Source organism: Ammospiza caudacuta, chromosome 6, assembly GCF_027887145.1.
Source record: "Ammospiza caudacuta isolate bAmmCau1 chromosome 6, bAmmCau1.pri, whole genome shotgun sequence".
Classification (NCBI taxonomy): domain Eukaryota; kingdom Metazoa; phylum Chordata; class Aves; order Passeriformes; family Passerellidae; genus Ammospiza; species Ammospiza caudacuta.
The window spans coordinates 9,064,128-9,091,982 of NC_080598.1; the positions used below are offsets into that span (position 1 = coordinate 9,064,128).

At 36.9% G+C, this 27,855-nt stretch overlaps 1 protein-coding gene across 1 annotated transcript in view; it reads left to right on the forward strand.

Moving 5' to 3' along the window:
* LUZP2 (leucine zipper protein 2) overlaps positions 1-23,379 on the forward strand; it is an 89,564-nt gene extending 66,185 nt beyond the window's left edge. The window contains exons 8-13 of the mRNA XM_058807354.1: positions 27-89; positions 5,154-5,228; positions 6,262-6,429; positions 18,053-18,145; positions 21,584-21,661; positions 22,198-23,379. Coding sequence (XP_058663337.1) covers positions 27-89; positions 5,154-5,228; positions 6,262-6,429; positions 18,053-18,145; positions 21,584-21,661; positions 22,198-22,302 — 582 coding nt within the window. The 3' untranslated portion in view covers positions 22,303-23,379. The remainder of the gene's footprint in view (positions 1-26; positions 90-5,153; positions 5,229-6,261; positions 6,430-18,052; positions 18,146-21,583; positions 21,662-22,197) is intronic.
* The last annotated feature ends 4,476 nt before the right edge of the window (positions 23,380-27,855 follow it).

The following is a 27,855-nucleotide window of genomic DNA, read 5'->3' on the forward strand; positions in this document are numbered from 1 at the left end:
CCTGATTTGATTATCCTCACTTTCAGTCAAAAAAGATTCAAGCCCAGCTGAAAGAGCTTCGTTATGGGAAAAAGGATTTGATTTTTAAGGTAAGTTGTATTTCACTATAGCTAGCTAAAGTATTAGGGTTAATATAGCATTGGAGTGAGGTAGGAATATGATAGCTGCCTTTATTATTACAGTTCTAAGTTTGTTCTGAAAAGAGCTCAAAATATCAAGACAGACTTAACACCATAATGCATTTTCAGAAATATATCTATGGGTTTGTGCTCACAAAAAGCAAAATTCTAGGTTACTGGTGGTGAATAAAACCTATTTCCCTATTCCATACATTCTGTAACATGTCTTTAATCTTTTAACTGAATGATGTAAAAATATTCTACAGATGCTTCTTGTTTTTCCTTTAATTAGCACTCCTCCATGGCAAAGTCAAATATTGTTAACATTTAAAGCAAATCTCTGTGTTTATGATAAGCTTGAGCAATGTAATGTTCCTTAGGTCTGAAGATTTAAGAAAAATCTGTTGCTTAAACAATCTAAAAGAATAGTCTGTTCTAGCTTGCACATTTTAAAAATGAATAAAACATTTTAGAATGAAGGAGGGGAAGACAAGACATAAAGACACTGCTGAAGGGCATCGAGTCCTTGTTAACACAGGGAGAAGTTAATCCCTGTTAAAAGGAAGAGGAGAGAGATGCAGGTCACCTGGCTGAAGGCTCTTAATGGTCCTTTTATATATTCCCAGCATAAAGATGGAGATGAAGCAGTCATCTTCACCTAGAATTACTTACAAAGTCATTCTTGTTAATATGAATTCCATATTGTCTCCTGGAAGTGTTTAACTCCCTCTGCTGTGTGTCTATTGTATATACACAGTGCTGTAAATAGGTGAATACAGAGTAATGTAGGCCATTTAAAAGACAGTGTGATTTCTGTGGGTTTTTTTGCTTTTTTTCTTTTTCTTTTTTTTTTTTTATGCATAGGTTTAGTCCAAAGTTCTTCAGGGACATTTATTTCTGGTCTCCAAAAGACCAAAACCAGGGAAACAGATTTAGAGACAAAGATTAGGTATGTTATAGATCTAGGTGTTTAAATTTTAACACCACCTGGCATTAACAAAAGTTACAGATCTTTCTTCAAATTCAGTATAATGGAGAGCTTGAGCAGAGGTAAAGATCGAAAATTCTAATCTTGCCTTGCTGTGAAAGTTTGTTTTCTTTGGCTGAAGCACAGGATTGCTCAGCGCTATTACCTACTTGTTACAGCCCATATTGTAACCCAGGACCCTGCCAGATCAGAGAGAGGCTGCTAGGTTGGGGCAAGAACAGCTGATGTTTCATTTCTAATTGCTTTGATACTGGGAACATAACAGATTTAATGTTAGCACTGCTGTTGTGGCTGTTTTATGACGCTGTTACTCTCTCTCATAAATGGGATGGATAGTCCTCCTGTCGGCACAGCACGAATGTTTGGGATAAAATCCTGGCTGCTAGCTTCTTTCACATTGCTGGACTTTTACCTTTTCCCCTTCCACTCCCTTCCCGTCCCACTAAACTTTATTTTCTGTGTGGCTTACTGAGGGTTTCAGGGAAGTCTGCTCTCCATAGAGATCTGAGCATTGCAAGGTCCTTGGAGCAGTTCACCACAAGGATGAATCTGCAGGCTATTCCATTTCTAAAGGGCATGAGGGAAAGCTGCAGTTCATGTCCATCTAAAGAATGCTTTCTCTGAAGGTATCAATTCTGAAGATATGTGTGAAATTAATAGGGAGGGATTGCTTGATTTTTATTTTACATAATAGACTTCTTATCAAGAAGCTATTTCTTAAATTCTGGTACCTATTACTGTCAATGGCTCTGGTCTGAGCTAGACCTCTGGGGATTAAGTGGGAGAGGAAAAGGAATGGGAAAAAGGCAGTTTTCTCCTTAACATTACAATGAATTGGTAGATGATATCTTCTTTATCAAATCTTACTGACACTTCTTATGTTTTCAAAGTGTTTTAAAATCCACCTGATGAATTAGGGAGCATATATTTGTGTATGTGTATATTTTTAAACTCTCTTTATGTGATCTAAAGCCATGGAACAGATAAGTAATGAGCATCACAAAAATTAAATCATGCACCCAAGGTTATAGAGCTTGTCAGTATCTCTACAGAGAATATAATTTGAGTTTCTATCTCTTTTTCACATTTTAGTCCCTTAAAGCATGCAGCACATTATCCTTAAAGAACTGACCCAAGTTGAAATTTGCTTTGTATTATAATGAGAAAACCAAGAAGTTATTAATAAATTGCCACTGAATGTTCTTAATTTTATCTCTGCCTCTGTAAGTAGATACTTAATAGTTCTGAATGACACTACTGAGTTGCGATAATTTAAATTATCATCCTTAAACCCCTGATTCAGTGAAGTACTTCTAAGTTTAAGTGCTCTTCTAGATTGAGGTCTGAATTTATTTCAGACTTCTTCTTATTTCTTTTATTTCTTACTTCTCTTCTTCTTCAGACTTCTTTTATTTCTTACTTCTCCTTCATTAACTGTCTTCCCATTTTTAGGCTATATTTTCCTGGAAGAAGTCTCATGTTTTACTAAAATAGGAAAGAATTAAAAATAGTTTGAGTTTTTGTCCATGAAATCCAAATGTGTATATATGATGGTAGTAAGATATGAATAAAAATAAATCCAACTATGATTTCCAATGTCAGTTTGTACAAGTACCTTGTGTTACTGAAATTCCTCTTGTAAGTGTGAAAGGTGACCATGCTTCATTGGTATGGTTTGAGTGTATCTTTCTTTGTTTTTTTCTAAGGCTTGTGCTACAGATTCAGACATACTTGATCTACCACTTCATCTCTTTTCCCTTTTGTTCAAATTCTAAGACAAAATATCTTGATAGGCAGTTCTAGAAAAACAAGAAAAAGTTCAAATGTGAGTAGCAACTAACAGCACCTGGCCTAACAATGTATTTAATCTTAGTTCCATGGTAGTTCATTTAGGCTCCCTAACAAAATCCTAGATTGCAGCAGCAGTGGAACTGTTGAAATATGAATTTAGCCTTGAGAGAAAAAAGCTTTCAGGAAAAAAAAAAATCAGATTATTCTGCAGATTTGGTACTGAGATGTAAATAACTGTCACTACTTTCAAGTGAATAGTTCATCAAAACGTGTTTTTAATGCCAGAATGTTATTCTTACCTGGTATCAGTTGAGTTGATATCACTGAGCCTTTTGCTCAGTATTCTGTGAAATGAAATAAATATACATGAATGTTACAGAAAATTTTAGTCCATCAACCATAGGACAGTTATATGAAAAATGAGATTAAGTCTTGGTAAATGAAGCATTCAGAAAACATTCATTAATATATTTGAAACCTGTTCTTTGGATGAGTAACTTTTCACCATAAACCACAAATCTTTTCCTGTATGTGAACTAGAGCTATTCTTTGTCACAGAAAATATCTATTAAAGAACTTAAGTACTGTTCCTCCAACTTGATTTTTGATGTGGAAGCAGTTTCATTGAGTTCCATGTGTTTATAGCACCAGACATTCCCTGAAAGGAAGAAGACAGAGTCACTTCTAGCCAGCACTGCCTGATTTCTGTCACCTACCCAGGCTTTCAGATGCCTGTGTAATTAATGCATTTATTGAAGGGAGCCAGACACCCCCTAATTCATAACTGCAGCTCTGGTTTTCCAGTGATTGAAGCTGTAACACTGATGGTGCTGAAGGAAGGAGTTGCCTTGTTGTGTGAGCCTCACCATCTTCCATCTGACTCTAACTCCTCAGCAGTGCTCACTGTCACAGGTGCCAGCCTAGCCTCACGTTTGTCATTTGTTGTTTTGTGTCATTCCCTTTTTAGTGGCAATTGAAATCATAGTGTTTCAAATCTTGATTCTCTTTGATTGAGAATGTATTAATTTGTATAGCTGTAGTGAAAAATAATTTAATAAGTAACAATATAAAAATGTTAATGATGCAAGAAATTTCTTGGTCTAGCTCTATGAGAAGTGTCTGTACATCACACAGAGTCAATGTTCAGTCTTTCAGACATTGTCTGTGGCCATGTTTATTGTGAGTGATATTGTATCCCGTATTTAGGAAAAAATCCAAGAAATTACTGAATTCTAGCAATTTATCATATCTTAGTAATTTTGCAAACTGAAATGGGAATTTTATCCAATTATTCTGCATGTACAAAATGTATACTCACCTAATCAGAATTTCAGAGAGAAAAGATAAATGGCTACTCCATTGTCCTTCTCTATAGCTGCCTTTTCAAACAGGGAAAACAATGATTAGGCTGGGTTTTTCTGCAGGTACAACAGGAAAAGAATCCTTAGTCCTTTTGGTTGCATAGTAATGTGTTATTAATGACAAGGCTGAGAGCTGCAGGCATCTGCTTCCCTGAAACAGAAAATTCTTGCAGAGAATGTATTTCCTTCAAGTGAACAGGCTGGGTTTACACACCTCCTAAGGAAAGAGAGAGAAAATATTTGTCTTTATTTACTGAACATTTAAAAGCATCTTCTGAACCCCTGCACTCCATGTATGACATATACATTATATGGAGCCTGATCCTGACTTCAAACACAAGTCTCCCAAAATGCTTTCCTGCTATGTAGCTGCACAGTTAGCTATTCTTGTGAATTTTCCTTTTACATTTCCAGGAAAAGACATGGAGAAAAAAAATATGGAGTTACCTCCCTATATACTAGTAGATAGTATAATTTCATAAGGTGTCTGCAAGCAAGAATGCTTGGGTGTTTTCTGATTTGTCTGTTGATGTCCAAGTAGCTTAATGTTGGCATCTCAATGTTTAAAACTACAAAATAATGTTCAAATTGCACTCAGAAGTCAGAAAAATGAACAAAATTATTAAAAGACATTTTAATACCTTTCCAGAAGGATATTATGGCATAATATTAATTTTTTTATAGTATGGAATTAATTTTGCTATTGACATTGAATTATTATAAACTTGCATTCACATCAATGGAGCACATTTGACCATATTTTTTTTTTTCCCCTCAGGAGAAACAAATCTGACCCAACCCACATATATTACTTGTAAAATTTCTGTTCTTTGCTCTCTCACATGAAAAAATGCATTGGAGATTGCATCAGTTTCTTGTTCTTGATTCCCACAGGCACAACAGCTAACAGATCTGGAGCAAAAGCTATCAGTTGCAAAAGACAAATTGGAAAACGCAGCCCTTGACAAAGTAAGAAATGTCATGTAATGTAAGAGTGTTTACCTGTGTCAGCTGGGGATGTTTTCATGTAATTTGACAAAAACAAATGAAAGCCATGCAGTTGTTTAGATGCATACTAATTGTACCTGAGAGTGGTGCTACTGAAATCAGTGGAACTAATTATGATGCATGAAGTGAAGTACATCTGCAAAGTTATTTAAGAAGAGGATGGTCAAATTAGGAAAAAAAAATGTGGCCCAAAAATATTTTGCACTGATTTTTAGTAGATTTAGATATTTATTGAACTATAGTTTGTGCTGACAGTGGACTTAGTGTCTGTCATAGGTTTATTTACCTATAATCTGTGCAAGATTATAGAGAACTTTGTCAAATTACATCCCTGGTTCCAATAGTGTTTCCTTCACCTGTGCTTTCATGATATTCATTTATAGATCTCCTATCAGCAAAGTCAATATTGAATTATGCTATGCACAGGATGGAAACAGATTTACTTGTTCTTCTTTTACCTTTGGATTGGCAAAATTGGAATGGCTGTGGCCAAGGCAGAATGTCCACTGGATGGCAGGATTAAGGAATGAGAGGATGAGAAATGATCCAGAAAAATTTCTGGATGAGAGGAGAGTGATTTCAGATGGGCGCAATCTGCGGGAAGCACTAAGGGCATATCAGACTAGATTGACTGAGTCCATATCATCATGCAAAATTAGGCAGTCTGCTACCTCTGCCCATTTATCCATAACAAATGGGGATTTATGTTGGCTGTGCAGTCACTGACTTGAAAAGTTAGAATTAAAGACATGTTACATTGAAAAGAAGCATGCTAGTATTTTCTGCTGCCAGTTAGAAATTAAAGGGTCCCTGAGTCAAATGTGTCTAATTTAACCTAATCACATAAAAATCCTGCTTTGAGCAGTCTTAATTCCTTCCATCAGTAAGAAAAAGCAGCAGCTACTCCTGTTTGTTTTAATAGAGGTGGAGAAAGTAAGCCATTGTGTTCATCACAGCACATCCTAGAGACGTGATGGTTTCCTGTTTTGCCCAGGAGTCCCAGCTGAAGGCCCTGAAGGAGACTGTGCAGCTCTGCCTGTCCTCTGTTCTGCGCCACCAGCCTCCCACCGTGAGCCTGATCCCTCCCAAGCCAGCTGGGAAGCTGACTGCTTCCTCCAGCACAAAGGGCTCCAAAGTCCCCTCTCAGGTGACAGGCACCAAGGTATGATCTCACTCTTGGCTGGGGTGTTATTTGAACATCTTTGAAAGTTTGTCCTGTAGGACCATCAAACTGAAACCAAGGAGGGTTTCAAATTCATTGGAAGATAACGACAAATTTTGAGGATCATTCTAGGACTGTTTCTGATGTCAATAAGTTGGTTCTGTAGTTGGGAAGCAGATACATTTTAATGAGTAACAAAGTTCTGTCACTTGGTAAATAGATAATGTCTGCATGACAAATCTACACTGAAGATGGATTTGCATTTAAAATAAATGAGGGTGCTGATTCATAGGATCCTTTACTGTCAGCCCTGAAAGTGAGTTTGTGGTAATACAGCACTAAGCAGTAATATGGGATTGCTTATCATGGCTTCTTTCAGTGGAAAAAAACATTATATCAAAACCATAAAATAATCTGGGACACCCAAATCAAAATTGCCGAAATGGATCAATGAACTTGACAATAGGGAATATTCCAGTCTTGCAAGATGAAAAGGGCAGTTTCAGAGAAAGCATGAGGAAAGAAAAAGATGAAAACTGGTTTGACTCAATAAATTCAAACATTATAGTACAGTCAGGATTCACACTGATTAACAACTGTCCTGGTAATTTTCATCTCCAGTGTTGCATTTTGCTCCTGAATTCAACTGATTGAATAGATAGATCTAGAAGAAATCTGTCATTTCAGTGAAAAGGAAGTTGTACAGAAGAATGACTGAAGGACACTTCAATGTCCTCCTTTCAGTACAAAACTGGAATAAAAATAGGAATTGCTAACTCAGAGCCATTTGCAATTTATATATGGCAGCTGTTGGTATTTACTGTTAGTGCATAGGCTAAAGCCAAAATTAGTAATCTTTCTATGTGTAATTAAAGTACAATTTCAGAAAGCAGAATATAATTATAAAACTGGATATCACATCACTACGCTTAAAATTATGATTGCTGGTTTATTAATAACTGGTTTGCAGGAAGAAACCATCATTCCCAAAAATTATTACCTGTGGGGAAAAAAGCACTGTATGAATTATTAGCAGCAGCACGTGGGTATGATAGTGTCCATTTAGATTAAGCTCCCTGGGTCTGTGTTCTGCAGGATGGCAGACTTTTCTTTTGTAGGTGGTGCAAGCTGAGCAGCACTCTGGGATCTCAGGAGCCTTTTGTTCCTCATTAATGTGGCTGTAGAATTGTTTATCTTGCTGTTACTGTCCTTTTCTTCAGGCTGGAAGTGTTCATGCCTCTGTCATGAGAGAAGTGCTGAAGGATAAGGGCCAGCTAGAGAATTTGTATCTGTTTAATATTGGTCTAGGGTCAGAGCCTTTGGAGAATTTGGGGTCTCCTTGGTGTTACACATAGGGACATGAGAATACAGAATAAAGATTAGAATTAGATTTTTGATATTTGACTGAAATACAGAGAACTCCTGTCGCCCCGATTTTTTTAAGATTTTCTAAGCCTTCTGATGTTTACATTCTTGTAACGAACTTTCTTGTGCACTTTATGTAAATAACTCATTGTTTTGCATTCTATTATGGAGGAGGAGAAATTTAATGGACTGTTGGTTTGTCCAGTGTCATTGGAGAGGTGCCACTGTCACCCTCCAATCCACTTTTGGAAATTATAAATGTTGGAATCAGAAAATGAAAAGTCCCTTTTTACCTTGGAAAGAGCAGTGAGTCTGCGTCGTGTTGTTTTGTGTCCTATAGAGACAAACTCTTCCTTCTTTTTTTTTTTTTTCAATTATCATAATATATTTTGTGTTTAATGTACTTGGAAAAATGTGTCACTACTTCTGTGCTGTAGCCTTTGAGAAACCAGCCTCTAGTCCTCTGTATCCAGAAGTGCTTGAATAAGTTAATCTGCCTCCTAATGGGCAGTTCTCATATTTCTCTGCACTTGGCATGTGCCATGAAAATGTCTGAAAGAATAATGGTCTGCAGACCTCTTCTTCCACACATTGACACCTCATTATTAAAGATCTGTGTATTATCTGTGATTATAAAAATAATGAAATCTGCTACTATGAAAAAAGTTGTTAAAGAATCATAGTCACCCTCTGCAGTTGAGCTGTATAGGTGTTTTTTTATTATGACACCCTTTCTTATATATCTTCTCCTTGGCTTTTTTTTCCCTTTGACAAACACAAATTAACTCTTAAATAAAGATGCATAGCTCTCTATTTCCTTGTTATTAGATTTGCATAAATATTTTGGTACAGCAGGCTAGTATTTGGGAAGAATATAAATGTGTGTGATTAATTAAATGTGTTATCATACATAAAAGTGGGAACTTAAGATGGGCAGCACTTACACATCTTGTCATGTCTGAGAAGCAGCACTTTCACCTTCAGACAACAAATGATAATTTTTCTGGTAAATATCTTAAAATTGTTGTCTTCCAGCCTAAAAATTACTTTCTAAAATGGCAAACTTAGTTTAAACCCATGGAAGGATAAATCATAGAGTGTATGATAGCTGTACCATGTGGGGGCATTTATCCCTGGGATGGGGTTGCTTCCTCATTTAAAAAAAAAGTTCCAAATAAGTAGGTTGTATATTTGTATTCATCATTGGTAATTGTGACGCCTGAGAGTTTGTTACAGATATTAAGCAAAAGAACCTGGTGTAGAAAGGATAACTAGGAAAGAAAGTTGCCACATTTCTTGAAAAGAAAGTACTTGGGCATTTTGTTTTTTCTAGAGAATATGATATGCAAAAGAATAAATTAGGTTTAAAAACGTGTGCAAAGCAGGGCATTATTAAGTGCCTGGATTGGTGCAAAATAAAGTTGTTGTTCTAGATAGTTCATTAATCTGGAAAATTGTGTAGTAATGAGAAATTATTACACTTAAATCAAGGAAAAGTCATCTTAAAGTGATCAAAAGCAGTATAAGTCTGAGGTCTGCTTTTTGACCTGTCTTCAATAAATGAATATTTGCAGAATAAGAATATAAAACACAGAATTTACCATGTTAATTGGCACTAATATTTCAGTTCCAAGCCATTTTGCCTGTCATGTACCTGTCACAACACAACACTGGTGCCAAAAGTACACAGTGACAAATGGATTTAGGGCTCTGTGCATACAAGCTCAGTGACACAACTAAAATCAAGCATAACCAGAAGGCAGATCATTAATCCTTAACCATGAGAGTTTTATCTTTCTGTGTTTTTATATTTTCCTAATGCAAAAACATTGTTCCATGTATTCCCCAAATTAATTTCTTGTTTATAAACACCCAAAATACACTGCAGGCTTTGTGTATTTTGTGAGCTGCACTATTCTAAGAGTGAAAATGCACTTGAATTTCAAACAGCAAACAATAGCACCCATTCCCATATTGTACATAGCATAGGTTGAAAGACAACCTGTGATGCCACATCAGATTCCTTGTATCAATGGAGAAAATACAGGCTGAATGCAATGGGTCTTGATGATTCCAAAGGTCTTTTCCAACCTAGTTAATTCTGTGATTCAGTAATTCTGTAATTCGGGTTATTATTTGAAAATAGTTGTATGCTCACAGTTGGGGGTAAAAATAACATGTGACCTCATAACTTTATCAGAAGGAAAATCTAACTGGCACAAAATATTATATATGTGGTTTTATATTAGATATATAATATAAAAAACATCTAGATATGGTTTGGTGGTGGTTTGACTTGATCTTAGAGGTCCTTTCCTACTCAGTTTTCCTGTGTTTCTGTCTGTGGCCAGCTGTAAGTGACCAGCTGGAGCATTGAGGGCAGTGTGTGGGTTTGTGCTCCATTTGGAGTCAGCTGCTGGTTCCTCAGAACTTACCAACTTCTGTTGCCTCCAACTTTACTTCTGCCTCAGTTAATGATATCCCCAAAGCCTGCAGTTTCAGTGACCTGTAGATCATTGTGTTTGACCAGGGGATTAGAAATCTGTAATTAAAAAGAACGAAAAGGCAATAAGTGAACGTAGAGTCAGACACGTTCTATACTGTGCAGTAATGACATGCAATCATAGAAGCCTTTCCTAATGTATATACATTAGAAGAATAAAATGGCATTGAAAAATGATGCCATCGATTGTTTTAGGATTTAATTTCCAAGAGAAAGGATTACATGTCTCCTATGATACTTACCTCAAAAGTGTCAGGTACTGGGAGTGTCTGTAAGGCTAATGGAGAAAGAATTTTGTTTTTAAATGGATAGAAGTTGATTTAATTCCAAATGCATGCATAGCGTGACTTATTTATTTATGTAAGTCTCTCCTATTCTAGTTTTCATAGCTGCCTTTGGGCTAATGGAGTTTTATTCTCATTATGATCATCTAGATGGCAGCTATAATCCTGTATTAATGTTAATGGTGGTTCACTAGGTTATGGCAACTCCTGCTCATATCTTTTATTTCTGAAATTTACATTAGATTATGTTTTTGCTGTTGCCTTATTGCACAGAACTTTTCCTACAGCCCTTTTTCTTCTGTTCCTAATTTTTAATAAAATTTTAATACATGCTGGAAAAATGTTTAACATCAGAGACCATGAAATTGAAACCTAAAGCTCTTCGGGTTTATTACTTACTCTACAGAAGTCTTCATTATTTGTACATTATATTGATAGTAAATTAGCTTTAGAGGGCTTTTTTTTTCTTCAGCTGAATACAATCAAGGGAAATGGAAATAAGTACCTGGTATCTCTTATTTAGTCTGTAAAAGCCCACCCCAACACACACATACACACAATTTCCATTTCCTTCAAGTTTTAGTGGCATGATCTTTATCTTAATTTCATTAACTATTCGACCTCACTCCTCTTTGTTGCAGAGTGTAAGTGTAGCCCATTACCCCAGGGTTCAACTCTGAAATTAGCAATGTGCTAATGGGTTAAAGAGGTAACTGTTAATTGTTTATTGCTGTGCGTTCTGTGGCTGTTAACTGCAGATCTGTTTGCCTGTAAATGAAAATTATTCTATATTCTCACTCCAAATATCCTTTTTTAATTAACTATTTACCTCACAGATGTTTCAATAAAGTCTCCCATAATCTGTTACATATGTCTCAAAATACTGTGGATTACTGCTTGATAGTGGTTGAAAAGGTATACGTATATACAAAATTTAAATTTCTCAAGAAATGTTTTAAATAACATCAATATCCAGATTGTTAGGGATGGTGAATGGTCTCACATGGAGCTGTGGATTAGCATTTACAGCATACATCCATCCAGTTTACCTAATTTTGCTTCAGTCTAAAGCCAGGACCCCAGACTGGAGCAGCCTCAAGCTTGCTGTGATGCTCAGCACATTTCTGGACAAGCTTTTGCTCTATCAGGAACAGACAAGATCTTGCCCTTAATTACTTTTCAGATGTTATTATTTTAGATAGATCTTTCCTCACCTACTCACATCAAGTGATTTTTTTTAAAGTTTCTGGGTTTTTTTTTCTTTTGCCGGGTGACAGCGGGGATGATGGATAAAATGTGCACTATTTCTAATTTTAGTTGAAGTTGCATTTAGCAGAAAAATAGTAATTTATTTTTCATCTTGTGACTTTCCTAGGTGATGTGTTTGTTACATGTTCTGTTAAAAAATATGTGCATGTGAGCAATGACAGTAAGACTGAATTTATGTGTCTTTGCAATTGCACATTAGTAACCCCATTTCCTTTTTTTGTGTTTAATATTAGCAATTCTTTCTATGGATATTCTGCGTAAATGAACACAGAAAATGTGCAGAGGAGCTAACAGATAATTTTTAAGTGGTTTACAAAATAGAATGTAATTTTGAAAGTACTCCCAAGGGAATTTTGCTAACCACAGATATATTGAAGATTTATTTGAAAATTATTAATGCATGTATCCTTTATAAAATATATATTATTAATCTTACAAAGTTTGCCTTGATATGTGTATAGGCAGCCAAGTGGGAAACATTGGAGAAAGTTAAAATTGTTTCATGTTAAAGCAGTTAAGATCCTTTTCTTTGACTTGAGCAAAGATGTGGTTTGGAAAATATTCGTAAAGAAACTATTCATTGAGCATTTTGGCCATTATTAGGAATTTTCTAGTAAGTTGATTAGAAGTATTGCATTGAATCATAAGGCATAAGAATTGAGGAATGAACTAGTGATTAACTCCAAGCCATTTAAGTTCAGTTCAGCCCTGAGCAATGTAAAATACTACTTACTGCCTTACACCTGGAATCCCATCATCTTCCAAAATGGTAAATCTCCCCCTTTTTCTACATTTATTATTTTATGCTAGAACAATAATAGATAAAATACAACATAAAAAATAATAAATTAAATGTCATTTAGTATGAAGGAATGTGCTCTCATATAATAGAAAAGCAGACATTCATTTGCAACAAAAAACTTCTAACATTAAGTGTATTTTGGTTCAAATCCTTGAAAGTCAAAAGAGAGCCTTTTTCTCTCATATCTTTTGAAAGACAATAGTCCATATCTCTGTTGGTGGAACTGTTGTCATGTTATTATATTGCCAGGTAATTTTTTATAAGTGCAACTGTTTAGAAGGGACTTAAATAAACAGGTCTGAAAAACGCCAATCACTTGTTCTTAAAATTTTAAATAATAATAAAGTGGTTATAAAAGTTTAATAATAATAAAGTGGTTATAAAAATAGCAATATAGTTAGAGTAATAATAATTTGGACAATTTGGATTAGGACAATATGAGACAATAAAAACGAAGAGTTATGGACAGTCCAGGTACCTTTTCGGGCAAAATAAGCCTGAAAAAGGACCCACATTAACAGAGGATTAACCCTTAAAAGCAACAGCCTGTTGCATATTCATACACCTCATCCATGATGCATAAATTCCATTCAAACACAGGATTCTGTCTGGGCAGTGTCAGCTTCTTCCTCTGAATCCTGATGGCATCTTCAGGGCTGAGCAAGGCAGGAAGAAGTTCATTTCTTCTGATAATGGAGCAATAAATTCTCTTTCTCTGAAAGATTCAGGTGTCCTGTGGCTGCTGTCTCACTGCGAGTCCTTTCTTTAAAAAAAGTATCTTACATAGCACAGTTTCTATTTTAACATTTTTATAACCTAAAACTATATTTAACACAATACTTAAGAGAATTAGTACAGCATCACTTTCTAACACAACACATATAATATTCATTTCAATATTTGCCAAAAGCCAATCATAAAATAGGCATTTTTCACACAGGCAAGTAGAAGGATTTTTTTTAAAAGTTTCCTTTACCAGACTTAAATCAATAAAAAGCCTCTTTTCAAGCAGAATTGTGGAAGAAAAGTCAATCCTCAAAAGGAAAAGCCCTTTTCCAAGTGACCCCATTTATGGAGTTCAGGTCATGGTTCAGAAGGGTTCCAGATTCACCAAGCTGCTCTTCCTGGGGTCTGTACCTCGTCCAGGATTCAGCATCTTTGGCTTTGTCTTCCTGGAAACAGAGATGTTCATGTCTGTAACTTGAATAGCTGTTTCATTCATTTGGGAAGGCTGTAATTGCCTGTGAATATATTCTGGTGGGTATTATTGCTGCTCTGAGTGTCAGTAATGTAACACAGTGTTCATTACCCCGTGGATAATTGATTTTTCCGTTATGATGGCTGTAGGAAATGAAGAGTGTTGTTGAGTGAATGTGTTTATTTGGTGGTTTCAGTTTCTTAAGTATTATAACATCAACCTCCCACACGCAGCTGAAGATGCCAAGTATCTTAATAGTTATAGAAAAGAAAGTTCCTTTCCCTACATGAAGGGTGCCTCTTTTAACACTTCAGGAGTGGTGGAAAAATGAAGCAATATGTGTATTTATACATGTAGTTTATATATACATATATTTGCAAGAGCATATACCCATATCTCTAGCAATCCTTGAGCTTTGCCTCTAAAAAGTACTAGGTATTTGAACTTGCCCACTCTAAAACTAAAAATGATCTAAAAATGTAGCTATTAATAAGGGAATTTGAAATTACAGGATTAAATATAATCTAAGTAATTGACTTATAAAAACTTAATAACAAGTTTTTTTTAATCTAGTAATAATATTTATTATATGCTTGAGTATTCAACAAAATGGTATGTTTTCAAACCTGATTCTATTTCAAACCTAATTCTATTTTCTTTGTGTTTTAGCTACAGATAAATTTTAAAAAGACATCTAGAGTTACTGCTAAGCAAATGATTATTAGAAGAAATCTGAAATGATCCATATAAAATGAGCTAACTTTATTCTGGCATTAGACATAAGTGTTCATAGGCAAGCCACTAAAAAAAGGTTTGCTTTCTACCTTCACTCTCTGATGCCAGAATTTGGAATCCCTGATAGTTGTTTTATGCTCTGGATTTTTAATGTCATCATACACATTAAGGACAAAAGAAACCCCTGTGGACATCTTGTCTCACCCGGCATAATATTTGCCACAAAAATTATCTATACAATTTTTGATGTATGCACCTTGAAAGTTTATTCTACCATTTTACCACTTGTATAAAAACTCCTAGATAATGCTTTCATGACCTCAGTGGCAGAAATTCAGCAAAAAAGGAGCTGTAAATGTGCAGACCTTTCCTATTTTCCTTGCTGATACCCAGTGTAACAGAAGTCCAGATTTTGCCTGTTAGTACATGGACATTCATTATGGAAAAAGAAACAAATGGAAGAAAAATTACTAGGTAACTGAAATCCAGTCAGCTAGACAGAATTCTAACCATCCCTTATTCACTATTAACCTTAAGCATATTTTGGATTTTAGATATTAAAGAGCTGAACAGATAAAATTTTACAGGACAGTAAATTTCCTTAGGGAATAATTTATCATCTGATACTGTATCATCATTGCTGACTACTCTTAGTGCCGCCTGACTTTGCTGTCCACCCCATTACTATCTATTATTTAAACAGGTGAGTCAAGCTCTTTCCAAACACATGGAATGATGCAGTTTTTATGTTTTACAGCCTGCATAGAAATTTCTTTCCCTGTCAAGCCAATATATCACCACTGAATTCAGTGCAGCCCTGGCAAATTACGCACTGGCATGTAATCCAGGCAACAGCCAAAAACATTGAAGAAAAAGGACACATCAAGTGTCAAGCCAAAAAACACAGCCAGAGTTACTAGGAAAAATGGGATTAAAGAAACAGTGTTGAAATAAACACCTTAGTAAACACTATGTCCAACAGCTGCCTCCTTCCCTTGTAAACCCTGCCAGCTGTTTATAATGAAAATTGTCACTATCTTAATGAAATCTGAGTTTAGACTGCCTTTCACTTTTCATATTTACCAGAGGAATCATTAAGCACAGAATCAAGAACAAGGGAAGGGTTTGAAAGCTAGAGATATTAAAACTTGAGGTATTCTGATTATAGTCCTACATTTTTATTTCATTTTCCTCATTCATTTAAGATTTTATAATGACAACTACTTGCTTAATATTTCACTAATCACTTAAGGGGTCCTAGGAGTACTATGCCTATATATATATTTTGTTGAATGGCTTTTAAAAAATAGTATTTATGGGAATACAAATATAGATTTTGAGGTTTTATAATAGGATCTAAAATTTCTGCACCCATCTTTAAACATCTGTGAAGTACCTAAAAGATTTTTGCCTAAATACCTTCAGTTTCTTTACTTCCTTTTACAGTGAAGCTACATTTAGTTCATGATATGTTCATTTAAGACTTAGAATTTTTATGTGTCACCTCTCCCATATTTTAGCTCCTGATGTGAAGTCTATATGTGTTTAAATATATACATTCTGTTTCTTCTTGAAAACACAAAATTTCTTCTTCAACTCCTTGGCATAAATTTTGTCATGTAGGAATGTCTGTAACTGAAATTTCAGTCACCAGGTGAAATTAAAATTATTCTGGCTTCAAATAGGATGCTTATTCTGCATTTTAATTGCAAGATCTTTACTCCTGGTCTAAATGAAAGGTATTTTTTATTATTATTCATTGTTTCCCAGATCTATGACCAGTTAAGTGCAATTAGAATGAGAAATACCCATGGCTACCTGTATGTTTTTAGGATTCTTACTATCTTTACATATCTGTACTGATTTTTGTATTATTTTCTTTCTGATCAAATAGTCTGGCTTTGAATTAGCACTGAAATTTCACAACAATCTGTTTTGCTTTGCTTCTATATAGCAGTTTCTCTGTGCTTGTACAGCAAACAGCAATGACTCTCACACAGCATGAAGAAAATCTGTCCCTCTACCAACAACAAACCTGTCATGAATTTTTGGACACAGCTATTAATTTTAGGAAGAAAAATTAATAAGAGGAAAAGTTACTCAGTCATTTCACTAACACCAATATTTTGAAACTGTTTTAAGCAATGAATGTTAGATTAGAGATGCCTCCTCCCTGGGTCAGAATTTTCTTAGCTGCTCATTGAATCCAACAGAGAAAAGCAGAAAAATGTGTTTTCAAATAAACATATTGTATATGTGTATATATATATATAGAGAGAGAGAGAGAAAAATAGATAGATAGACAGACAGACATTCCTCACCATTTCCAGTTGTGAATGTAACACCGTAGTTTGGACTGTCACAATAGCAATAGTTGTATCTCTGAATCATGAGACATTTGGGAGGGAAAAAGTGTGATTTTTGTGCTTCCATGCTTTATCTTCCTTCATATTTCTGTCAGGCTATGGCAGAACATCCCCTAGAAAATCACAAGGGTAGACAGAAAAGTTTAAAGTCTAACTCCCACTGCAGATCAAGTGGAAGGAAAAAGTGAAAAATTGTCACAAACGCATGATTTTTAAGATTAAACTAGCCTCTGTAGAGTTGCATAAAATTGTTTCTGTGTGAATTTAGAGGCAAAAATAGCAGAAGCACATTGCCTAGCTTTTTTAAATAGGTATTGACTTGCATAAAATCCTGTTGAAAGGCAGTAAAAGCATTACATAAATACCAGCAGCAATTTAACTTGGCCAAGGTGACCCTTCAGCTGCAGACAATTATACTGTGCCTAGATATTTGCAGTATATTTAGTGTACTGTATCACCATGCTGATCTTGGATCTAGCCTGTGTCCAGATACATCATTTAGAGATTAAAATGTATTTATTATTTATTGAAGAAGTTTTGGTGCTTGGTTTATTTTTTTTTCTCAACTCTTTTTTTTTTTCCCAAATGGAAGGAGGTCTAGAGAAATGTAAAATACTAATGGGATAGATATCATAGCTTATGATGCAAACATAATACAAATGAAAGTCCAGGTTGTCTAGGTTTATCCTGCTGCTATACAGTTTGTATTGTACAAATGATGTGCAACCTGTGTTTTGCAGTTGGATATTTATTCATTTCTTAAATTTTATTACAGTGTATTTCTAAAGTTTTTCTGTTCCTACGCAGAATGTAAACCACAGTTTACTTGCCATCTTGATTGTTATTTATTCCATTTTTTATTTTATTCTAGATGTGTAAAGTCTCAGGAAGCCAAAGATTTATTCATTCATTTTTCATGTTCAAGGCCTGAATAAGACTTGTTTATTTGGAGATGAAATTATTTCTATATTTTGCCATAAGATTCTTAAATTTGACGGACCTCTTGGTTTTTCATTGTTATCCTGAATTTTCAGATCTAGCTTATTTGAAATTTTATCACAATTATAATAATTTTTTAAATTATTATTTTATATTTTTCAGGTCTGGCAAAATGTCTCAGCAGAGAAAGAGAATTTTCATGTGGCCTCAAAAAAGGAAGAAAATCAAAGCACCCAGGAGTGCGATTCTCAAGACGTAAGATTAGCTCACCTCAAAAATAAGGCCTAATCTAGGTTGGATGAAAGCATGAATGCTTTAGGTGACTGTCAGTGGCACTTTTCCTACTCAGTATGGCAGATATATTAATTTATACACCCACTGTGTTCTGTATCAAAGTGCTGAGGAGCAAATGCTCTTTGCTGCCAATCTGTGCGTATATATTATCAAGGTTTCTGTTCAAAACTGCCTAATGGAACTGGTAGAGCTGTTGCAGGAAGAGCAGTGGTGGAAAGTGGTGCCATTTGATGTTTCACCATTTCAAAACTTTATTTGTTCCTGGGTGAAGTGTTGCCTGCATTATAGCGAGATCCAAACCCCTTGTTTACATATCATTATTTTTAATACTAATTTATTTATTTCTAATAATCAGGCACAGCCTTCACAGATGCTTTGTTTAACAAGGCAAAGCCTTTGGGGAGATGCAAGACATGACAGCATAGTAATTGAAAGGCTGTGATATCATTCACTGCCAGTCTAGAAAAGCTGTAAGCTGTGTTTTTCTTGTGATACATCTGACAGAAAACTAAATCTGGTGCTTTTACTGAGACAATACACTCAGTCAAACAGCTCTTCACAGAAATCTCAAATGCATGGATTGTGGCTGTAATTATAAAGATACAAATAGAACAGGAAAAAAAAAACCCAGAAAAAATGAGCGAGACAAATTTTGTTGTGAGAGTCTGCTCTGACTGCTGAGGATTTTCTGCTCAATAGTTCAAAAAGTATAGTGATACTCTGACTAATTTGCAGGTGAAATATATAAATATATAAATATATATATATATATATATAAATATTCAATATATATTGAATATATTGTTAGATCTTGAGATAAAACAAAATCCTGTGGAGGTAACTGAGTAATTTGCTGTTAAGTGATCATGGCAGTGTGAAGAAAATTCTGGGACAAAAAGCTTACATAATTTGGTATACAATATATATTTTTTAAAATTGTACAGTATCCATTTATCACAAAGGTGTTAAAAGTTTGTTCAGTTATAGGTTACCTCCCTTCTGCCACATCCTCCACAGAACAAGGAGAAATTACATAACCATAAGAGTGCTTACTTTGCTGTTGCACATTTCTTAATATCTAAAGGTAAAGGAAACTTCAGTTGTTAATAAAATTTGAAGGAGGGGAAGAAAAGCATGTAAAATTATGAAATTGGAGTGAACTCTGTTTAGATTATGACTAGAGGTTAGTTATTCCTCAGAAAAGTTGTGTAAGGCTTGATGAAATGTAGAGTACTTTTAGTAGAGGCTGATCTTTAGCTGAGGGACACAAAGATACATGTGTTTATTTGTATATTGTTTATATATGCATTTATATATACACATAAAAGCACATAGATACACACATGGGGGTGTGTGTATGTATGTGTTTATATATAAGCCTGAGGTCTTATGTGGATGGCATTCAGTTTGGGTTCTGTTAAACCCAGTCCTGTGTCTGTCTGTCTGTTTAACACCTCATCCATGGGCACTGGTTACAATCCTGGCTGTTGAACTGTTGTTCTTCAGTCTGTAATTTGTTTGGTAGTGATACACAATGATTCCCAGTGACAAGGAGTCAGTAATTAATATGTTGTGCTTTAACATCATAAAGACATTGTTAAGAAAAAGTCCCTACTGTCTTTCCCCAACATATGGTGTGCTACTAAAAAGAAAAGATCTCTGAGTGAACAAATATGAAATACTACAGACATAAGTCTTTATTGCTCTTTTCCTATCAAGATAGCCTTTTTTACCTGGTCTGTGAAAAGAGTATGCAAGACTACTCACTCAAAAAGCATTGTTTTATCATTTGCTGTTATTTCCTCTAAAGCAGACCTGATTTTTTTTTCTTCCTTTGCATATGTCTCAAGAAGTTGACCTTTAGCTTTATTAATGCAATTCATATTTTTTGCTTCCTATCTCCTATAAACTGTCTTGGTGAAATAGGTTACCTGATTTCATGTTCTAGTATGTACAGTCAGAGAAAATTCTGGATATGTAAATTATTGTATTTATTTCTATCCTCTTCATTACACATTTTGCAATACTATTGATTGTTTGACCTATACTATCTTCTGTCCTCAAGGTGCACAACCAGAAGTCACCTAAATCCTCATTTTTTCTGAAGATGATTCAGCGTGAAATATCTTTTTTGAATCTAGATTAAGAGTAAATAATTTAAATGGAATTTTTGACAGGACCACACTTATAGTTTTAAAGTATTAAAAGTCTACTAAAAATTGCTACTCTGTCATCTGACTTTTTAGTCTTTATCTAAGACATAAACCACATGTTTTATTTGATTTTTTTGTCATAAAAGGAGTAGGTGCTTTATCAATATACTTTATTTTAATCAATACTGCCTTGATTATTCCCTGTATGAATCCAAATTTTATTTGCTACTGTCTAGAGTGGGAAAATCTGAAAAAGAGTTCCCCACATCAAATCCGTCTGCATCATTTCAGAGGCTGACTTCAGTAGCTTAAACATTACTAAACCCCCCCACTGTTGCATTGGAAAGAGTCTTGATGACTTAAAACTTTATAAAAACCCTGTCATTTTCACTCCATTTAAATGTATCACTTTTAAGAGCAAAAAAAAAAAAAAGTAGAGAAATTGTAATACGAACTCCTTTTAGAGTAATGAACAAGTATTATGAATATTTGACTATATTTCATGTTTCAACTCCTTTTCTTATGACATCCTTAATCCTACTCCTGAAGGGACTTTGATTTAAGTACAGTAGAATTTTCAGTGTTGAGTAAATCTCTGATTTCATATCTGGAGATCTCCCTGGTTCAAAAATCTACTTTGTAATTAATTTTATTTATGCTGTGCAACTCTGTTTTCCCAGATACTAAAAAGCATATTGGCAAAGAATATAACATTATTCCTTGAATAAAATGACAGCAGTTAAAGCACCAAGATTTTTCACCTTGAGACTCATCTAATTTCCCCATTCAGTGACTTTATATTTCTATTCAGGGATTATTATACCTTTGAGATGTAGAGTTTAGACAAGAGAATAGTAATAGAGAAGTTGTAACTGTAATGCTGATTTTCTACTGTTTGTTACTATTTCCTCACCCATAAAACACACTTGTAGTTAATTTTCTGTTCCCTAGGACCACTTGTAGAAGTAAACTGCACTATTGGTGATGAGATTTAAGCATGAAGTAAAGAAGCTGGATGAGTATCTAGTTTCAAGCTGTTAAACTGGCTGTCACAAGACTTCAGCAATATTGTTGAAGACTGTGACAGGGATGATGGGAGGCTGGGATAAGCTTAGCTATGAAAGCTTTGTTCCATTGCATCAGCTAGGCTTAAAAGAAGACCCGGTGATTTTGGGGGTTTTTTTTGGAAAACTGAATGTTTTTGGACAAAATACGAAGTAGTTATCTCTGCCATTTCTGTTGACAGGTTGCCAAGACATGTTTGGGGAATCGTGATGATTCAACATCTCGTTTGAAGGCGGCAGAAACAGGGACCAGCTTCCAGGTATTCCCTTTCAGAGCAATTGTGGGGTTTTACTAAAAGCTCTTGTGAAATGCAGTTACTTGAAGTATACTTACACATTCTTCACCAAGTTCTGCCTCAAAAGAGAAGACTACTTAGTTCAGACTTTGACTGCATCTGATTGCAGTTCATCTGTTCCAAATGTCTTCTGGCTGGTAACAATTTGCAAACTATTAAATATTTTAAGAGCTGGTAGTCAAATGAATTAGTAGTCAAATCACTTAATTTGATAGTGTGATGTCTGTAGCCCTGGAAGCAGGAGTAAGAGAGATTTCCAAAATAATTAAATATTAAATACATATACGATTGGTATATATATATAATATGCAGTGATATGAAGCTGTATGCAGTAGACTCGTATGGTTTTGCACTGTGAAGGTTGTTAATTATGCTTTCTTTAATAGCGATCAGAACCCTTTTCTAGGGACAATTCCATTGCCATGGAATTTTAACACACTTTTTTTTATTTCTGCTTATGTATATATGTATTCTATACGCCATGGTTTTTACCTCTACAGAAGTTTCACAGCCCTCCATGGACTACACCTGAAGATAAAAAATCACCTGAGAAAAAGGAGAAAAAATACGAAGAATCAGTTAGTAAACCAGAAAAAAAACTCTAAATGCTACTAATCTACATTGAAAACTGCCAATCACTTCCATCCTCATGTTCTGTTAGCACAAAGGCATGAAATGTCCCAGGTTTCTAAAGCATGGATTTTTCACTATTTTATGAATGTCTGTAAATTAGTCTAGAACAGACCAATTAGTACCTTACAGCAATAATCCAAAATGGATGTTTGAAGAAATGCTTTGTAATGCAGTCCAGTTTTTGAATTCTTGTTCTACCTTATCAGTAATTGTATACTATAAATTACCTTCTTTGTAAACAACAGTCATCTCAAGTATATTTCTCAGATTGTTTTATTTCATGTAATTTTGTGGCAGATTAGGTTCTAATATTAAGGGGCAGTCAGTGTGTGTGGGGGGAAGATAGCTGTGTAACCATAATTGAAGTACAATCCTTAAGTGCAACTGTAAAAAGAGAACTGTGTGCGTGGGGCTCCATATATACTTACCTTTTAGTATTTCCATCTCAAATCTACTTACTTACACAATAAAATATGTTTATTTTGTTCTTTTTTTCCTCACTGCTATCTTGACTAATCCATTTCTGAGCACTGAAAAGCTGACAGAATAGGAGTTTAAGGGATGGAGATAGAGAGCATCATTACTTTGGGGATTCAAGGCAAAAAATTTGCAGGTAGTACTGAGTCACAATTTCCTAGCTTGGATGGCAGCCGTGGGAAGTCAGTTTCATCCCCTAGATTTGTGCTGATCTCAGCAGGATAAAATATACTTTAAAGGGTGAAGCCCTGTTTTTTCCACTACAGTTTGATCACTCCATCCGGGAGGATTGATGGGAGTGAGCTCTGTCACTCATGGATTCTTTCAGCTTCTCCTTAGTCACACACTCCATGACAAGAAAGCAGAGAGAAAGGGAGGAGAGGAGACAATGTTTTGCTTGTTTGTGTGTATGTCGTTATAGGTCAAATTTAAGAATTCATCTTTTTGAGATGCAAATCTTTCAAGAACAGTTGGACTAGTAAACTGCCTGATGCAATGCTATGCTATCCCTAGCAAGAAGTGTTTTAAGCATTTGTAACTTGTAAACTTCCACCTTTGTCTTAATGCACAGCTCAGCACATTTTTTACTGGATTTAAAGTAGTTATAATAATTTACTTTTTCTTGTTTGTATCAGTTTAAAAGCAAATAGACAAATCTTTTGTTTGACTTAGTGGTGCTCTATCTTCAATTTTAGCATTTAAGATTTTACCTCTCCTTCAACAGTCTCCTTCAATGCCTGCCTTTTCCTTGTTGGTATGAATAATCTTTCACCCTGGCACTCTGTGTATGCTCCTCTACTCAAAGGTAAATAGTTGCAATTTTCTCTGCCTTGAGAAAATACAATTTTAAAAAGAAAAAAATGTCATGAGCTGACCAAAGGACGACAAAGTAGGGTTTAAGAATATCCATGTTAAGAGTCAAAAGAAGTGAAATTGTGGCCACAAAATGAACCAGAAAAGAGATGTGGCTCTTTGCATCTCGTCCTAAATCTTGCTGAAGACAGTCTGCTGTCTTTCAGAATATTCAGTGAGCAAGAGTCTTGTGATCTTCTCATATCTACAGCTGGCATTAATTTCTAGTGATGCCAAAAGCAACATTTCTTTGCATATGACACACCTTAACTGCAAAGGTCACTGAAACTCTGTTCCAGTCATCTGTGAAGAAAGGATCTCCACTGCACAGTGGTTGCAGCTCTCCAGCAGGACAAAAGCCTGAGAGCACAATGCTTCCTGTGGCTTTAGAAAGAAGCCTTTGTCAGTGGGATCCCCTTCATCAGGCAGCCTGTAGTAGATACCAACCACAAGGTTCCTTTGCTGCCTTGGGCACTGATTGTTACCTACAGGCCTTTGCCTTGCTCATGGCTGTTCCTCAAAGACAGCTCCTCACATGGAATCCACTTCTTGATGTAGAGGGCAATCCTCCACCTCTCCTTCCTCCCCTTATCTGCTGAGCAGGCTGTGGCTATCAGTGGTGACACTCCAGTCATGGGGTCCATCCCACCAAGTTCCAGCAATGCAGCAAGGTGATAACTTTCTTGCAGCACAGTGGCTTCCAGCTCCTCCTGTTTGTTGCCCATGCTGCGTGTGTTGATTTGAAGGCACCTCAGCCTGCCTGTCAGCCATGTCACCCTCCCAGAGGAACACCCCTTTTCCTCCTTTGACATAATTTTCTGGTGTTTTCCCTGTCAGCTTTTATTACCTTTCCTTTCCTGACAAAGCCATCCCTAGAACTGCCTTGGCCTCTTACCTCTCCCTTGCACTCTCTTGCATGCCCATCTCCTGCCTTGACTTGCTTGCAACTTTTGTCCCTGGCCTTGCTCAGCTTTGTCTGCCCTTCCTTTCCCTTGCCTTTCCCATCTGAACCTTGCCTTTCCTTACTTACACCTCCATGTCCTTCCCTTGCCCTTCCCACCGCTCCATTTTCTTGCTTTGCCATAGTCAGTCACACTTCACCTTGGCTTTCCTGTCTTTTTTTTCCTGTCTTTGCCTTGCCTTGCTTTCTTCCATGACTCTCATTGCCTTGCCTACCCTGACCTTGCCCTGTTTTGCCTTTCTTTGATTGGGAGATTGCACCTTGCACCAGAAACACTGAAGAGAAGTGCTTTCCTTCCTTCCTTTTTTCTGGCAAGAGCTCACCACCAACATTTAGATACTGCTAGCAATAAAGATCTCACAAAGAAATAGACCCCACATGGAAGGTGGTAGGACAGAAAGTCTCCTGATATCAGCTCCCTGGGCAGCCTGTAACCTCCACCTGAAGGTGGCATTGCATGCTTTCCTTCCCATGGGAAAAAACTTTGTGAATTTTTCGAAGGCCTGCTGAAAATTAGGTTTTGGATTACAACTATGTATTCAAGGATTGCTCTCACACAAGAGAGAGAAGGACAGAAGTAAAGGTGTGTGCCACTTCATGTTTGAATACATGTTTGAAAATAAAAGTAATGTCAGTGAAATCTTTCCATCCTCGAACATTGAGAGCAGTGACAAGACTTTTTCCACGTTGGATCTGCATATTTTGTGGTTTAAAAATACCACGATACATTTACTTCTTTGGTAAGTGCACCCTGCCATCTAGCGGAGCTATTGAAAGGCAACTGTCCTGGTTTGGGGCACATTTTGGAGGAAACTTCTGAATTGCTCTAGAAAGCAAATCCAAGTGGCTCCTCCCCCAGCTGATTTGGGAAAAGATTTCCTTGGAGAAAAGTGGAAAAAAATCTGTTTATTTAACAGGCAAAGCATTCACCAGCACAAAAATTGAACGATATTAAACAATAAACCCTCCGGCAGGTCTCAAGAGGTGAGAAGCTCCCCCTCGTGGGCCGTAGCTCGGCTCATTCCGTGATCAGCCACTCCCGGACAGTGGCATCGGGAAGGTAAAAGCCATCAAGTTCTGGCACCCTTAGTGTGGGACCAGTAAAGGAGGTGGTTCATTTTCAGATCCTGCATTGGTGAGAGAGAAGAAATGTGGGTGTATATAAACCTGAAAGTGAATAACGCCGTGTTATGTGAGCACTTTAGGGACTGGGAAAGGAAGGAGATGCCTACAAATGGCATTTTGTTCCAGGATCTTATTTTTGGGAGCACATGCTGGATGGTTTAAATTTTAAATATCATTTCTACAAGATAGAATATGCTGCTGAGAAGAAAAGCGCACAACACCACTGTGTGTGGTGCAGTTCAAGGGGAGTAGGGAAAGGTGAATCCAGCAACAGCTTTCTCCTCTTGCCCTTTTTGTGTACAAGGCTTTTGTGTGATATTTTAAATTTTGTAGCTAGTGTCTTCAAAAGTGAAATAAGTTGATATTACATACAATTGGAGAGGAATTCATGTTGCCCCTTGAATATTGTGTGAATTAAGCATTTCAAATGGACAGTGAAGAGTTTGTGCAAATTCCTTCTCAGTTCAGTAACTACTGCCACCATTAAAAAAGTCCTAGAACAAAAAAGAGTGCTGGGCATCACTTTTTCCCCTACAGTCTTAAACTGCACAACACACATTGTTGCTATGCTTTTTACTTTCAGCTGTGTGCACTCTTATATTTTTTTTCTCTCTCTCTGAGCCCAGCCCTGTAATTTTAATCTGGCCACAAACGGTGACAGGGACAAAACAGTTTTTGGGTTTAACATACATCAAAGAACATCAACAACAGCAGGCTGCCAGGGTTTTGAGCTTTCCTCTCCTACCATGTGTACTACCACATACTTTCTAACACACAAAACAAATGACTCTGGCAGCTTTCCTGTAAACTGCACTAAACACAAGTCTTCCTTAAGGGAATTTCAGCAAGATTAAAATCTTGTCAAAATTAAGTCAGGATTTAAAGTATTAAAGCAATTAAAGATGACATTCAATTCTTTTTTTACCTATGTGTCTGCCTCCTAAAGTTCCATGGGGCAGGATTTCTCCCAGACCAAAGCTGCCACAACCAAGAACTCAGGCTGCCCTTGGAGTGCCAAAGGCCTTCTCCGAAATGACATCAAAACATTGGGGGGGTGAGACATGTTTGGAAAAGGGCTGGTGTTCATGTCCAGGAGCAGGTGGCCCTGAGTGGGCTGTCACATCCTGAAATCCCCAACGGCACAGGATTTCTCCCAGACTGGACCTGCCACCATGTACAACTCAGGCAGCCCTGAGAGTGCCAAATGCCTCCTGCAAACTGACATCAAGAAACTGGGGGTGAGTCTTCTTTCCCATGGAAAAGGGCCAGCGTTCGTGTCCAGGGACTTGCGCCCCACCCAGGGGCTGTGACCCTGAGTGGCTTTCTGGCTCCTAAAATTCTGAATGGTGCAGGAGGGCTCCCAGACCAAACCCAACACTTGCCAGCTACTGGGAAGAAAGAAACTGAATCCCAGTCCAAGCTAGAGCAGTGGGAGCACAATGAGCACTCCTTGGCAAACCCCGGTTTATTTAGAGCAGAGGCACAGCAGAAGTCAGTGAGCTGCTAACAAGAAACTGTTCCTGCCCTCCACAGCCAGTTCAGGAGAGCTCCCCAGAGACAGAGGAACTTCAACTCCCTTTGTCTCTGGAGGATCTCTCTTCTCAGGCACACAGTAGTGGGTGATTCCAGCTGGTAACAAACGTCCTGGGAGCCGTGGGCTGGACGCTGCTGGCACCAGCGCCCTTCCAGGTGCGCCCATGGCTCCAGGGAACAACACCTGGCCACAGGCTGAGCTCCCGTTCTCCCTGCCAGCAGCTTTCTCTGGCCATGTCCATCTCCAGCCACGAGCCAGTTCTGCTGCCCCCGGGGCGGGCTGGGCTCTGAGGGCACAGAGGGGCTGAGCGCTGCCATGGGGCAGGGCTGTGATGTCCCTGGGCTGTGATGTCCCCGGGCTGTGATGTCCAGGGCTGTGATGTCCCCAGGGCTGTGATGTCCAGGGCTGTGATGTCCCAGGGCAGTGATGTCCCCGGGCTGTGATGTCCCAGGGCTGTGATGTCCCAGGGCAGTGATGTCCCAGGGCAGTGATGTCCCAGGGCTGTAATGTCCAGGGCTGTGATGTCCCCAGGCTGTGATGTCCCCAAGGCTGTGATGTCCAGGGCGGTGATGTCCC